Source organism: Gouania willdenowi, chromosome 21, assembly GCF_900634775.1.
Source record: "Gouania willdenowi chromosome 21, fGouWil2.1, whole genome shotgun sequence".
In the NCBI taxonomy this organism is placed as follows: Eukaryota; Metazoa; Chordata; class Actinopteri; order Blenniiformes; family Gobiesocidae; genus Gouania; species Gouania willdenowi.
The window spans coordinates 25625892-25642157 of NC_041064.1; the positions used below are offsets into that span (position 1 = coordinate 25625892).

The following is a 16266-nucleotide window of genomic DNA, read 5'->3' on the forward strand; positions in this document are numbered from 1 at the left end:
TGTGCAACAACCATTTTAGTTATTTTGAAGTTTAGAAAAAATTATATTAAAAAGTTAAACTGAAAAAAGTTAAATATTTAAAAGTGAACGTAAAGGAAATAGTCATTCAGAGTTTGGCAATCCAAGAAATAATGTGAATGAATGACTGGTTATCAACAGAATAGATACAAATATCTGAACAGGGGATACAAAATAAAAAATATGAACACAGTTTGAAATAAGAAAAATAACTTAACTTTCCGGCTGGCTATTACTGTATTTACATAATCAATCTTTGAATATTTGTCGTTGTCACATTACTTTTGTGGCTGTGGTCATTTTGTCCTGGTGTTTTGTTGAAAAAACAGAAAAACCTAAATTAAAGGAGCCGTGACGTCATATCTCTAGCGCTCCTTATATGGTGATGCTACAAATGGACTCTGTAATCGCTCCCTACATGGTCCTACAGAGCACACGGATGTAGGAGTGGGGAATATTATTGTCCCACCAATTTAGCATGTATTTTCAGTCTTACGTTTACCAAACACTAATAGAAACCAACTAAAAAAAATTACGAAACTTACATTTTTAACGATTTAAGGTACATTGAGTCAAAACACATCCTCACAATGTAACGCCGGTGTTGTTTGAATCTCAGAACTTTCGTTTGTATGTTTTTGTTTCCAGTCGGACCTTTTATTCTGACGCTCCTTCTTTTTCCGTGTGTGGACAGAGCAAAAGTGTGATTTCAGGGATCTTTGAATTTCAACAATGCAGGTCAGTGAAGCCCAAATGTCACGTTTTTATTCTGTTGTTGTGTGTTACCTTAAATAATTAGACATTTTAACACTTTATTGTTGATTAAAGTGTACGATAACTTAAAAATCACGACAGATTTCACACTTATGCGTATCAACGCCCAAATAATGTTGAACCATATTAAGTATTTTAAAGCCCGAATAAAGACAAAGACATATGAAGAGTGAAATCAGAGCCATTTTAGTTGTTACGTTTCTTGTAAATATTTTTGCCAATGTTTGCCATAAGCCTGTAGCAGTTTGTTTATATTAATTTAAAAAAAAAAAAAGCTTTGGAGTCAATTTGCATAGTGATATGTCTCTTAGGTTAGAAGTTTAAGAAAGGCCGTGGCTATTCATACGGAAACGTACAAATAGACTGCAAGTCTATTCATGCGCGGTGCCCCTCATTGGCCAGTTTAAGTGACGTGATAGGTACACCACGTGATTTGAAGTTCCGTCAGTTTTATTTTAGCTGTTGTTTATTTTTAGCTACCCTGCTAACCCTTTTATTTTAGCCCTAACCCTAAAATGTTTTCCTTGTTTTTTTTGTTTTTTTCGTATATGTATTTTTAACCCTAACCCAGGAAGTACCCTAAAATGTTGTTTTTTTTCATATATGTATTTTTAAAGGTGGAATTTGCCATGTTAAATATGTTAAAATGAAAAAAATTATATTACAAAAGACGAGAATAGGTCAGTCATTGGACAGTTTAGGTCAAGTGACTAAGACTAAACCTAACCGTAAACCTGATAGTTATGAATGAAGAAGTGATAACACACATTTTAAAGAATCTCATTTTGTAAATAAGTGGAATGAAACAGTATTTAGTGCCTCCTGAATAGATTTATTTCTATATTTTCTTATCATTTCCCGTCATCTAGTTTGGGACCAAGACTGTTCATGTTCTATTCAAAATCATTTCCATCATCATCATTATTATGATTATCATTTTAAACTAGATATAAACAGTACAAAACCCCATATTTTTAATGCTTTCATTTGTAAATGTTCCACTATCTCTCTCTTATGTACCCCCTGTGGTGCCATTGCGTACCCCTATTTGAGAAACACTGATACAACTGACAGATTACACAATATTCCACATATGGCTATAAATCTAAGGTGTAGCAGTTTATAAGTAACTGTTGTGATTAGGGAAGTGTTAAACTGTGAATGAAGACACCTCCATTTGTCACCAGCATTACTACGAACAAGGCACTGAACAATGAAATGCTCGTCAGCAAAGAAAGAAAGTTAAAGAAAGAGGTGGAAGGAAAATATTTTGTAGATGAAGCAAAAAAAGTGTTCCTCTTTTATTATTAGGGTCAATAATATTGCATGATGCATTACATAACTGGCTCTTTGTTGTCATAGTTATGAGAGATATAACTACCAACACTAAAATAAAGGCCTAGGGGGCCATCATGGGATCACATAGTCATCGACGAATGAGAAAATCCTCAGTGTAACAGGATTCATGCATATGTTTTAAAATGTTTCTAGGACCCAAACGAAGACACAGAGTGGAATGATATCCTGAGAAAGAAAGGCATCCTTCCTCCCAAAGAGGTACCGAAAGAAGATGAAGAGGAGGAGCTGGCTCTGCAGCAGCAGTCTGTCGGTAAGAGAGCGCTTGCTATCATCATCATCATCATCATCATCATCATCAAACTTTATTTCAGACAGATTTCAGATACAGTAGATGGTCCATAGCAGACATAACAACAGACATATCAACAATTATTAGGGATGTAATGATTCACTCAACTCCAGATACGATTCGATTCACGATACTGGGTTCACAGTACGATTCTCTCACGATTTATTTTACAAAATTAGACTGCAGACAAATGACTGAAAAATCTTAATTTTTTTCCTTTGGAAAAAAAAAACTTTATTTTCTTTTATCTTTCATTGTCAAAATAATCCCTTGATAAACTATGCAAAACATTGTAATTTAATCAAAAATAAATCCTGAAATAAATAAATAAATAGTACAAATGAAGAAGCCTATTCATTTTAATTCTGGCTCTACAGTAAACTATGTAAAACTGCGTAATAGTTCCTTTTCTTTTTAAAAGTGCAACTGAACAATTGGACCTCAAAACAAATCCCATATCAAATAAATAATATAAATAAACAAACTATGGCTTTCATTCTATCTCTCTTGTTTCTCCTTTTCTCTCTGTTCCCCTTTTACCTTGGATTTCACATGTTCTTTCTTTCTCGCTTCTTTCATTTTGTCTTGGGGAAGCCAACATGCTTCCACACTTCTGATTTAAAACACGGTGGTGCATCCTGAATTTTAAATTCTAAATAGATAGCGCCCTCTGCTGTTAAAAAAGTACTGCTATTCAATGTCAGAGTATCGATGTGAACCGTGACACCTTTGAATCGATTTTTAACTGCCTCACGATTCATCTTTATATCCCTAACAATTAATGAATGAATTATTGTGGATTGTCTTTCATGGAAGCACAGTGTGCATGCAAATAAAAAGGAACTAAAAGCTCTTTTCCCTCATTAGTTTTGTTTGTTTCTGTTGTCCATGCAGATCTGTCTTTTCTGTTTGTAACTTTACAATTATTTTCAAAACGTCAGCATGTACCTATAATAATACTAATACTAAGGCAGCTTTTCCTTCAGCATGCAAACCAACTAAAACTGATGTGAGAACTGTGTGGGAGTTTAAAAAAAAATGTTTTCTTCAGTGGAAAGATGTTTATATCGTCTTTTCTCTCTGTGGACAGTTAAAACATACGAGGACATGACACTGGATGAACTAGATGAGAATGAAGATGAGTTTGGTGAAGAGGATGAAGCTGCCATCGAGATGTACAGGTAGGCCCTGGTGGCGAATAAAAACAGACATTCACTCGTTTTCATTATCACCAATTCATACCAATGGTTTCATGTTAGTAATATGTCTTGTTTTAATGAGACTGTGTATAGACAAATGTGTGTTGCCTCTTCTTCTACAGACAAAAACGGCTGGCCGAGTGGAAAGCATCTCAGATTAAAAACGTCTTCGGAGAGGTTGGAGAAATCTCCGGTCAGGATTATGTAACTGAGGTCAACAAGGCCGGAGACAGAATCTGGGTGGTGCTGCACCTATACAAACAGGGGTGAATCACACACACAAACAAAGAGAGAGATTCGGGTGTGTGTGTGTGTTCGGTTTTATTTTTATGTTTACATAAAAACAACAATTATCAAGTACTGGATTAGAACTGGGTTAGACAATCCCTTTACCACCTGATCCTAAAACAGATACAGTATAAGAAACAAAAATGTTGAGAATGTGATTAGATTAATTATTTGGGTTTCTGTCAGTGCAACATACACAGCTGTCAAATGGATCAATATGGTGCGTTGATGAGTTGTTTATTTTCGGGAACGATCCACAGGGAGCATGTTGCTTGGTAATGAAAACCCTTGGAGATCTCATACTGTCCCTACTTAACCCTAGGAATATATAGTTGTTTCAGACCATACGTATCACTGCTGCCCTTGTATAGTTATTAGCAGTAGTTTTGAGGCCATACAGATGCATATGGTATGTATGTTGGTGTGGTTTCATAGTTCAGAGTAGTTTTGAGTGAGTATGTGGAGGATATCTGTGGTTCAGCACTAACTGTTTCATGTCCTCTGACTTCCCAGCATCCCTCTGTGCTCCCTCATCAACCAGCACCTGACAACGCTGGCCAGAAAGTTCCCGCAGACAAAGTTCTTAAAGTCCATCTCCACCACCTGCATCCCCAACTACCCCGACCACAACCTTCCCACCATCTTTGTCTACTTTGAAGGAGAGATGAAGGCTCAGTTCATCGGTCCTCTGGTATTTGGGGGTATGAACCTCAAAGTTGAAGGTAAGGGGGTAGATCGCCCACACAGGGGAATTGCTCTACTTGTTGGTATTTTATATCGTTGATCTTCACTTTGACTCCCAAAGAGAAGTATGTGAAAAGACTAGGGATGTAGCGATTAATCGTAAGACAGTTAAAAATTTAAATCAAGCAGCAGTATTTACTTTTCAAGCAGAAAAGTCACCAATTCCATCTTCTACTACTCCAGACCATACACTGTAAAAAAGATGGCGTTACAAGGAAAGGGGCGGTGACTGTGAGCAACAGCTGTCAGACAGTCCATCAAACACAATCCTGGCTCTGATTGGTTCTTTTTGCTCGGTCACGGTGCATTCTGGTAATTTGCCAAAGGCTGCAGTAGCAGCAGGGGGACTCAATGGGCCTGTTTTTTTTTCACACAAACTACTAATTTCATGTAAAGCTGTCCTTACATAGTGTCAGCTTTAGCAAATATGACAAAAAATCACTTTTATAAGAGTTGCAGACTGCACCTTTAACCCTGTGACGTCATCCACAGGGTTATGGTAAAGTGGATAGGAAAGGAGGTAGGAGGGACTTTTCGGACGCAGCCATTGATTTTCCAGAGATGTCCTTTAGCACTTTTTCCACATCGAGTTCTCTGATTTGTGGACTCTCAAATACAGAGTACTATGACTCCATATTGACTCTAAGACAGCTGCTATGATTCTCTAGAGCAGCTGTTCCTAACGTCATGACGGGGGGGCATATGGAGGGTGGGGGATGGCCTTTGCTGAACACTGAGCTTGAAAAATAGAGAAATGTTTTTTTCTTTGTACTTTATTATTCATTTTCTAAATTGAGTGAATGTACATTTTGTTTTCACGGGTCTCGTAACGGTTTTTCTCAACGTCGTTGTCACAGCTCGTACGGTGTGTATATTTAGGTCAACAGGATAAAATCACTTTTTATCTCCTTGAAACACTTCCTCATGCAGCATTGGGTTTTATTTCTCCAACTTTATTTGGAACATAAATAAATGTATTTACAAATCTGGTGACATTGCATTTTCACCACCAAACGGCCACATTAATAGATAAAACCCAATCGGTCAAGGTATGATTACATCTGTGAAATCACAGTATATCAAACCTGACACTAATACTAATATTGGTATTTGGTACATCCCTACTATTTTCTACATCTGATACTTTTGGAATTTATTGGTGGTTGTTATAATTCTTTAAGAATATAATTTCTGTGTCTTCTAAATGGTCTGTCTTTTTCTTTTAACTTATTTTCTTTTGCAATAAACATAAAGGGAACATTTAGTCTTTAATTTGATGTGTGTAGCTAAGCTAAAATAGATCCACACAAAAATATATTTTTAAAATCATTATTAATATTATTGTAAAAAAAGAAAGAAAAAGAATGAAGTTATTGAACTTTTTCAAAATGTGAAAGTATTTCCAAATCTTACTATAAAACATGAATATTCAGAAAAACAATATATATATTTTTTAAATGTGGATGTGGTGAAAAATAATTAAAAAAAATATATATATATATATTTTTTTTTTTTAATTGAAAACGTGGGATAAAATTGAAAAAAAGTTGAATTTGTCATCAATAAAGTATAATCCTTTTTTTTAAGAAGAGTAACTACATGTTAAGACATTTTCCTGTTCAATGTAAATCACAGGGTTTTTTTTGTCACCACATGTTATTTATTTTGTATGTGTTTCTTCCAGAGCTTGAGTGGAGGTTATCAGAAAGTGGAGCAGTGAAGTCAGACCTGGAAGAAAACCCCAAGAAACAAATTGAAGACAAACTGATGTCGTCGATCAGGAGCTCGCTTCCTTCTCGAAAAGACAGTGACTCTGATAGCGACGACTGAGAAAAGTTCACTTTCTTATCAAGCCTTAAACACGACGTGACAAACTAACGGAAGGCTTTAAAACATTAGAGCAGGAACAGAAATGGGACCCCAACCTCATCACGTTGGTACATGCTTTTTTTTTTTTTTTAATCTGGCAGGTGGCGCCAATGAGCCACCTGCTTAAAGGAAGAGACCACAAAACCAGAGAGAACGGACCATCTCAACCACATTAATGTACATTTGCTGGAGATGTTGTGAAAAGAACAATTACACGTTTGTAATTTCAATAAACATTTATCATCATCACCCACATCTGTACAAAAGAGAATTTTGTATTTTACTTTCAAACACATTTAGATGATCTCACACTGTACATGTGCTCACATTCAGCTGACTTTAGCTCTTGGTTTTTTATTACATGCAGTTCTATCACAGAACATGATACGGTATTATACAGCAGTTGTGATTATTGTGGTGTTCATAATCATGTTTCAGAAAGAAGGTTGAAATGTTACTCTGAACTCTGAAGTCAATTAGCTTAAAGTTGACCTGGTTTTAGAATTTGACTTTGTGTCGAGGAGTCCTCCTCCCGATGTAGGCAGCTCGGTCACATTGGTGTGTTAATGAGTGAATTTGACTCATAAAGGTCAAGAACATACACATAATGTAATAAAGGTTTCATCGAACCTACACTGTGATGGTTAACTTGTCCTATTTGCACCTGTCTCTGCAGTGGACAATCCTTAAACTGTTAATTAATGAATATTTCGTGCCAGTAGAGGCGACTGAGCAACGTAGCTCAGCTGGTTGGTTGTGGCTGGGTTTCTTCAGGAGGCAAAGTGCCTGCCGCTCTTCTCCTCTTGAGTGTAATTTGGTTTGTTTTCAGGTCGTCCTTTTACAACATCCCCTCTGGCAGACCTCGAATCTTCTGTTTAATTAGCAGGAGAAAGTCAACAGTCAGCAGCAGTAAATCCAACCTTCTTAGTGATGCAATTTAGAGTGATTTATTCCTAATCACTGCCGTTTAGATAAAGAGGCATGCTGAAAAGGTCACGTCTTTAAATGCAGATAAATAGTATAGGGGAGGTTCTTTTTTTGTTGTTTTTGTGAATATACATGGCCACCATTGATATCTGACTTTGTTACATTTTCCTTCCAAGTTTCTAAAAGCTACAGTGCCACATGTAAAAAGGAAACACTAAAAATAACTGTCTTCTGTTCAGGTGGCTCAGGCACATCTGGCTTATATAATTGATTCACATTTGAGATACATTTTCAATAAAATAATTATAATATTTTGTAATAAAATGACCTCTAGAAAAGAGCTTCACCTTCATAATAAATGCCTTTGTCATAATTTTGTATTCAACTTATATAATACAAAAACATGTTATTGCATACAGGAAATCTCTGGATGCAGTAACCTGCTGAGAAGTCATTGTCATCAGAATATCATTAAATAGTGTGCAAAGATGCAATATTAACATGGACAAAGCAAATAACTCCAGCAGGACATTGTTTATAGTATTTCTGCACCTGTTTATAAGTCGGGTGTTTCCCAATCGGGTAGTATGGAAAGATTTATCAATCAATATCTTATTATTAAGATACTTAAACTTTCCTTGTGACCTAATCACCTCTTTTTTTTCAGCGAAAATTTAAGTTTGGTGCCATTCTGCTTTATGGCATTAAAAGGCAAATATCCAACAAAATGATGAAATGGCTTAGATTTCATATAACTTCCACACTCATGATGGAGTCTGTTTCATATAAACTGCTTCAAGCAAACATGAGGGGGTATTTATGACTTATTAAAAACCTAAAGTAGTACATAAGACAAACTGCGGGCCTAAGTGACAAACCTCAATGTGGCAAACTAAGAAGTGAGATGGCCTAAATCAGGGGTCTGCAATCTGTGGCTCTGGAGCCTAATGTGGCTCTTTGACTCTTATGCAATGGCTCCCTATAGCTTAAAAAAAACTATTGAAATAAAAAGTTATTTTTTTACAGAAGCTATTAATGATTAATGACCAAAAAAAAAAATCAAGATATAACAATGTGTTAACCTAAAATAAACCACGTTGTGCAATGACTCAGCACCTTCCTACTTCACCTCCTGCAACATCTAATAACTTTTTGTAGCCTTTCAAATACTTTAACTAAAAAAATTCTTCTTTATAGAACATTGTGTTCATGAAAACTGTGATGTATAAGAATTTGAAGATGCAAGATACTGGTTTATTTCTTGATGTCAATTTCTTTTATTTTATTTTAAACTGTTTTTAAGTTGTCATTTACATGATTAATATAAAATTAAATCAAACATTATTCTATATAATTTTAACTGTATAGAAGGGTTTTTTTTTTGGCCCCAGGAGGACTTTAGTCCAAGTGAGATGAGGCAAAATTGGGTTGCAGATCCCTGACCTAAATGAATCAGGCCTTTAGCTGTGTCCTCATCATCATAATGGATTCTTTGCTTAGAATGTCATTTTGACCAAATGCACTGATGGCAATTAAATTAATATATGTTCACTGAAAACAGGCTTTGTGTTCAAATGTCTCTCACCAGAAGCAGCACTTTCCTCTTTCTCTGAGAAAGCTTAGGTGAAAGTCGTAGCAGAGGGTGAACTGAGTTGGACTAAAAAAAGAGATGAAGAGATATAATTAAGACTAACAAAGACCCCAAAACACAAAGAAAATGATCTAAATAGATGGAACAGTCAGAGTAAATCTACGTATGCTGTGGGATGAGTTTTCCTCAGGCGATTATTTATCTTTTTTTTTTTAATCTACAGAAAATGGCAGTTTCATTGTTTCAGTGGAGTAAAATGAGCTCTGTATAGTATCCATACAATTAAAACAAGCAAATCTTTGATGTGCCTTATCTCTGAAAGCTAATCTCATAACGCATAACTTCAACAAAAGCACTGCGGCATGTTTTCTTTTTTATTGCTGTTGCAAATTGTAACTTTAAAAAAAAAAGTTTCAAAACTGGATGAAAAACCAAATCATAATCATAAAAGATGACATTAATGCAGCTTTGCTCACCTCTTGCTGTAAAGTGCCGACAGAGTTGCGTGCTTTGGAGTAATGAAACAAGAACTGGAAGGAAAAAGTTATAAATATGTCAATGAAATGCTTATTGGACAAAAATCATGAAACAGAAAAGGAAATATACCTACTCTTTTGAACACATTCTGGACCTGCTCCTATGAGGAAGCACAACATACAGTGGGTTAATCATTCAAATAAAACACATTTAATCATCAATTTACACATCACTTTCACTTTGATGAAACTGACTTTTAGTTCAATTACACGCAAATACTGTGAAGATAAATGATAGTATTAGTTAATCACAGCATTGGAAACCCAACCACGTCATGAATAATGCATGTAGGCCTTTGTTATTCAACATCCTGATGTATCAAATAAAAATACACTATTAACCCCAATAATGTCTAATAATTTGGCTCTTCTTTAGAGTTACAAAACGTCCATTATACAAAAACATACAATTTGTCATTAGGCCCAAGCGCCACGAGCTGGGCCTTTTGCTCTTGTAGTGGCCACACTACGAGGAAAGGGGTGGAGCCTATGCGAACGCCACGTGCCCATCAGTGACCAGGGACCCTTGTCATGCCTCTACATTTTCCATCTAAACAAACCAATAATAATGCATTGATAGTATAAAATTCACTGTTATATTATGTCTGTATGAACTTGAGGCAGTGCAACAAAGGCGGTGCGGCGAAGGCAATATTTTGGCTTTGTTGTTTTGATTCTTTAGCAAACTGAAAGGTTGACAGTAATCCAAGCAAACGTTGTTTACAGTATAATTACTTCATTATTATTATGATTTCTTGCAGGGTCAAGTTTTAATTTAATTCCTGCTGAGATGTAAAAAGCCTGTTTACATGAAAGTCAAAAGAATTCTGATATAATTTAAAAAGTTTAACGAGAAATATTTTAAGTGTTTGTTTATTCACTTCACTGCAACCTCTCTTTATGTTTCTTTGATGATTGTGGTATGAACATCTCCTAAAATGTATGTAAGTTTTTTTTGTGATATTTGGTCAAAAATCCAGAATCATCTTTGAGCATATTATAATCCCAAGTGTTCTGAGTGGACAGTGAATCTCGTCTCCTTCACATGGTCTTGTACATGAGCTTTAGAAATACAGGAGCGTAATGCTGGACTTCAACCAATCAGAGATCTTTCTACAACACAGTGCTCCATGAGCTGTTTTAAGCGTTACTATTGGCTGCCCGAGCTGCTCGGCAAAAGTGTATGAGCGTTCATGATCTGGGAATAGGGATAGTGCAATGGCATTATATTCCAGCTGTCTCTAGCGCAACTTTTGACACAGCAGTTACACGGCAACGCAAGAGGAGAAAGGAAGACCGAAGCGGAGAAGCACCAGAGTAAAAGCTCAAATGTGTTCAGGAGAAACGGACTCCGCCAAGGTCTCTCTATGTGGCGACCCGCTTTTCAGTCAGCTGCCCCTAAGTAACTGTGAGCCTCTTATTGTCTTCACAGCAGTGTGATACGTGCTTTCATGTCTCTAAAACATCAGAAAACTCTTCAATAACACAAGATAAAGTCCCTACATTTGTTACTAGTCTCATCATGGAAAAAACAGTAGCAAAGAGTTCCACAGCGTGCACGTGCATGCAGGTGTTCACAAGAAGACCAGTGAGTTTACTTCAAGAGGGGAGGGGGCAGCGTGGAGCGCCTCACAATTCTGCAAACTGCAGCTTTAAAAGTAAGGGTTTATAATGCGTACAATAATAATACTGTATCTTGACCAGGGGTCACCAACATGTAGCTCACATGGACCATGTGAGGGGCCCTCAGGAGCTCTAGTCACCAATGAGCTCCATTTAAAATCTGATTTACTTTCCAGGATTCAAACTCACGAAGATAAATACATATGAGAGATGTATGATGATAAAGTTTTAGTATTAAATCAACCATCTTTAAATGATTATTACAGAAACATTGTGACAAATGTTTTTAAGTATTGCAGATCTGGTGTATGGTCAGTGGTATGTTATATATATATATATATATATATATATTAAAAACGCAAGGTGAATATCCGATGTTATGTTGCATGTTACAAATATGCATTTATTCATCCTTTCATTGACATGGACACATTACGCCAAATCCATTAATTTAGGGGAGTTTTTAACAAATAAAATGATTGTTACTGCCAAACAGATTGTGCAGAAGTTAATGAGCGTCGCAGCTGAATGAATCTAAGGTAAAAGTGCAGATGTGAAATATATTAAACATACAGCTACATAATGGTTTGTATGACCTTAACGAATATATGAAGATAGTGAGTATCAATGATCTACTTATTAAATTGTTGCAAACATTCAGGAACAGTGAGAACATAAAGTCCAAATAATTTAAGACACATGAGTAAAAGTCATGGTAAGAGGGCTGAATCTGATCTGAACCATTTATCTCAGAGTGAAAAGTACAGAGAAAAGTAGTGATCATCACGTAAAATACTGTATAGTTTAATGCAGTTCTGAAGTTTGATTACTCAATGCTCTGTACTTTGGTTGATTAGAAATATGATTTTCTAAATAAAATGAATAACAGTAAATAGTAGGCTGCTCAGATTAATGATGAATAAAAAGGTTCTTGTCTGACCCACATGAGGATCTAAGGGATAGAAAATCAACTGGACAACTAAATTATAGCAAATATATACCATAGTTAAGGTAACACAGTTGAGTAGATGCAACCAGTCAAACACATCATCCCTCCACAAGACGGAAGGTTTAAGGGATTATTATTTTTTTTCTGCTGAGGGGAGTAAACACTTACTGTCACATGTCCTTATGATTCATTTATCATTTACGGTAACAAGTGCTGGTGGTATGCATAAAACATAACATGCCCGCACTTGAAAACCATCGGCCTGACATTTGAAAAAGTCCTCAAAATATTAACGAAAAATAATTTACATTGATTTATTGTGACCAAGCTGAGCACTTCAGTGAATTTATAGTTGGAAATGGTTCATCCATTATATTTATAATACTGGTAGGGGAAATAAAACATTATTAAATATGATTATTCACCTGTTTACGCATAGAATTTTATTACGTAGTAGTTTCTGTGACAAACACAATGATACACGTTTTTTTTGCCACTAATCTAAAGCCCTGAGGGAATGTCACCTTACAGTAAGGGATCAATGGTCCACCTCCTTTCCTTTTTTAAAACCAGTCCACGACAGTGTTTTTTTAAACCCTCAAAAACGCTGTTTTTTCACCAGAAATGGTCTGACTGGAAAATTTTCTTCATTACCTAGAATCCCCATATTAGTACCAATGTTTGATGTATGAATTGTTGCTGGGTTATAAATTCAGATTTACACCTACGTAAAATATCAGAGTCCAAAAATATAGACTTTTTGTAAAAAAAAAAAAAAAAAAAACATTTTTTGCCAAAAATGATCAGATTGGAAAAATGTTTAGCACTAATCTAAAGCCCTGAGTGACCGTCACCTTACCACAAAGTATCAATGTCCACCTCCTTTCCGTCTTTAAAATCAGTCCACGGCAAAGTTTTTTTCCTCAAAAATGCAGGTTTTTTGCCAAAAATCGACCGACCGGAATTTTTTTTTCACTACCTGGAATCCCCCCATTAGTACCAATGTTTTGGCGTGAGAATGGTTGGTGGGTCTTGCATTAAAATACCTACACCACTCAACACACAGAAAGACAGACGAGAAACTGATGACAGTACCCTTCGTCAGAGGGTAAAAATGGGTCAGGTGTCTTCCTACCTCATCCTGGTCTCCTATCAACACACCTTTCAGGTCTGCACCTCCAACCTGCAGCACAAACATCTCAGTTAGATAGTTCAATGTGTCTGTCTGTGTGTGTGTGTGTGTGTGTGTGTGTGTGTGTGTGTGTGTGTGTTAGTGGTAGTTGTTAACCCTGACTCAGCTGTGATAGTCTTGTGCTTTGTGACGTCAAGCAGAATAAGCAGGCACAGAAAAAGAATGGAATAATAATTGTTCATCACTTAGTTATTTATTGATAACTAATGCATTTTGGTGACATTTTCAGGAAATGTTGATAATAAGTCAAGGAACAGCTGATGAAGTTTTGGTGATGTTCTGGCTACCAAAAAAAAAAAAATATAGATATATATCCCATTCTTTTTCCCATCCACACTGTGGAACGCCTTGTTTTAAAATGAGAACACTGACGATATCATCAACAGTGATGTCATCAGTGTACGATCGTGTACATAAACAGACACACAAACAGACTGACCAACCTACTATCGAAAACCGTTTTCGTTTTGGAACAGTGTCTCCGTGGAGACGTGCGGATTCGATCGGCCGTTTTCGAAAGTCTGCGCTAAACGAGCGCAGCTTCATTTGTTTGTTTGTTAACAGGATTAAATCAAAAGTGCTTCATGGATTTTAACAACATTTTAACCAAAGATTAAACTTACACCATGGAACATTCCGTTACATTTTGGAGGGGATCCGGATCAATATACTGATTCTGGATGTGTTTAAAATGTTAAATTAAAAAAAAAAAAAAATCACTATCTCTCAATATTGGCAAAAATGTAAAAAAAATCATATCTCGGTTCGTAATTGACCGACATTTATGTAATCTGACTCAGTTATGTTGGGTTGGTTCCTCAATTACTCTACCAAGTTTCATCTGGATTGGATCCGGACTCTGCATTTCACTGCAACTTTTGGAAAAAATGGGGATGTCCATACATTTAGACATATTGTTTGGTTATTAATGGGGATAGACATTTCTTCCAAGCCTTTAAAGTGATCCTGATCACCGATTCAGATAATTGGCAATTTCTGCCAAAGAGGAGATTTGGTGCTTGCCGGTGGTTTGCGCTCTATGAGTGCTCTTGTTATTGATAAAAACTCAATAATTTCCTATCTCTTTGGGTACAATTTGACTTCAAATAAAACAAGACAATGTATGGAAACAATAATTATTACCTTTCTTATTTCGATGCCATTTTCCCACCCATCAAAAGGATGACCATCTAAAAGAGAGCACAAGTGGATATATGTTAATATTTCCTGTTTAAAAGTGAGCTTCAGTTACACCTTAGATTAACCACTATATTGATTACCATGACAACGTTTGGCTGTCAGGTGAACATATCGATATCGTCCTGGAAACAAAAACATAATTGGTTGATCATAATTGTTCAAGTTCTCAGTGATGTCACTGTTCTGTGTTGTATGATTCAATTACCCATCATTTTAAAGGTCAATTCAAGCAGCACAATTTGAAGCAACTGGTGAGATGGATCTGTTTTTATTTTATTTATTTTTTGATAATGACTACTTTACACTAAAGTATAGGTGATCCCTGTACCATCTTTAAGTGAAAAATACAATAATGCCAAACATGTACAGTATATACATCTGCTAAGTTAAGTCGATGGCTAAAAAGCACAACAAAAGAAATGCAATGACATTTGTGTAATGGCAAGAAATGGAACCAATAATAATAAGCATATAATAATTAATAACACATAATAAATTGTTCTAACTATACTTTTGCTTGGTAATGACCTATATAACAGATTTACCAAATTCTTTAACAGTATTCTATCCACGGGTGTGTTTTCAGTTCCCCAAAAAACAAGTCCATATTTTACACATAAGATAAAATATCATAAGATAATAGTGGTAGCACTTTATAATACAGACACGGGCTGTATCATAAAATGTTTTATTGATCCCAAAGGAAATGAAAACATTCAGCTGCTCATATTGTACACTGTATTTGTAGTAGTAGTTTTACTGTGGACATGTATAAATCAAATAAGTATTTCAGTAATTAAACATACAATAGTCAAAGAGAACAGTAAAAAAATAAAGTGAAAAATAAGTAAAAATCAGACATTACAATAAAAAAAACATGAGAAAAAAGAAATAAAAACTACTGATTGTAAATAGACCAAAAAAGACTGGGAGGAATTCAAACAATTGGAACAACAACTTTCACATTAGCAAAATAAAAATATGAATAAGCGGATTATGAGACACAGTGAAGAATAAATAAAGTATTGTATTAAAGTATCTTAGATAAACTGCATCCAAATAACTCATTATTTGTTTCCCGATTGCTAATAAAACTTTACAGTCAAAAAACACAATAACTCTCAGATTACTAAAGTTCAATATTGTTCAATTCAGGTAAATTACATTTAGTTACCTACCAGATAAGCTCCTACATCCAATAATGGCGAAAAGGCAAAAAATGAAAAGTTGTCGCACGATAAGCAAAGTCATGTTTACAGTGCGTCCACTGGTTCGGTTCGGTTCGGTTCGGCTGCACTCGGCTCTTCTCGTCGTGGAGTCTGACCGCTGGGCAACATTCAGGGCACTTTAAAAGCGCGCGACTTTACACGCGGAGGAGTGTCCAATCACACACGCACACGCACACGCACACGCGCACGCACGCACGCACGCACGCACGCACACACACACACACACACACACACACACACACACACACACACACACACGCACACACACACACACACACACACAGAGGATGACTCCATTGACTTTCCAAAAGCTTTTACTTTAGAGTAAATGATGACATAGGTTATGACCATAACATTATGACCATAACATTATGACCATAACATTATGACCATAACATTATGACCAGTTCCAGGTGAAGTGATTGACACTGAACATCTTTTCTGATTTTCTATGGTCAATTCTTTTTGCTTGCTGTGTG

General features: G+C 35.8%; 2 protein-coding genes across 3 annotated transcripts; one reads left to right on the forward strand and one right to left on the reverse strand.

Moving 5' to 3' along the window:
- The first annotated feature begins 460 nt into the window (after positions 1-460).
- pdcl3 (phosducin-like 3) lies at positions 461-6789 on the forward strand. Of its 2 annotated transcripts, XM_028437060.1 has the most exons (7): positions 461-580; positions 667-756; positions 2284-2401; positions 3531-3621; positions 3762-3905; positions 4441-4649; positions 6356-6789. In XM_028437060.1, the coding sequence occupies exons 2-7, from the start codon at positions 751-753 to the stop codon at positions 6499-6501; spliced, it is 714 nt and encodes a 237-aa protein (XP_028292861.1). In that variant the 5' UTR covers positions 461-580; positions 667-750; the 3' UTR covers positions 6502-6789. The 2 variants fall into 2 exon arrangements, with proteins under 2 accessions (XP_028292861.1, XP_028292862.1); XM_028437061.1 differs by lacking the exon at positions 461-580 and having other exon boundaries at positions 651-756.
- Positions 6790-6851: 62 nt separating this feature from the next.
- nms (neuromedin S) lies at positions 6852-15865 on the reverse strand. The gene is made up of 7 exons (XM_028437062.1): positions 15737-15865; positions 14502-14548; positions 13302-13349; positions 9669-9695; positions 9535-9588; positions 9053-9124; positions 6852-7411 (listed from the first exon to the last, which is right to left on the reverse strand). Exons 1-7 carry the CDS (start codon positions 15807-15809, stop codon positions 7379-7381), a joined length of 354 nt encoding a protein of 117 aa, XP_028292863.1. The 5' UTR covers positions 15810-15865; the 3' UTR covers positions 6852-7378.
- Positions 15866-16266: the final 401 nt, after the last annotated feature.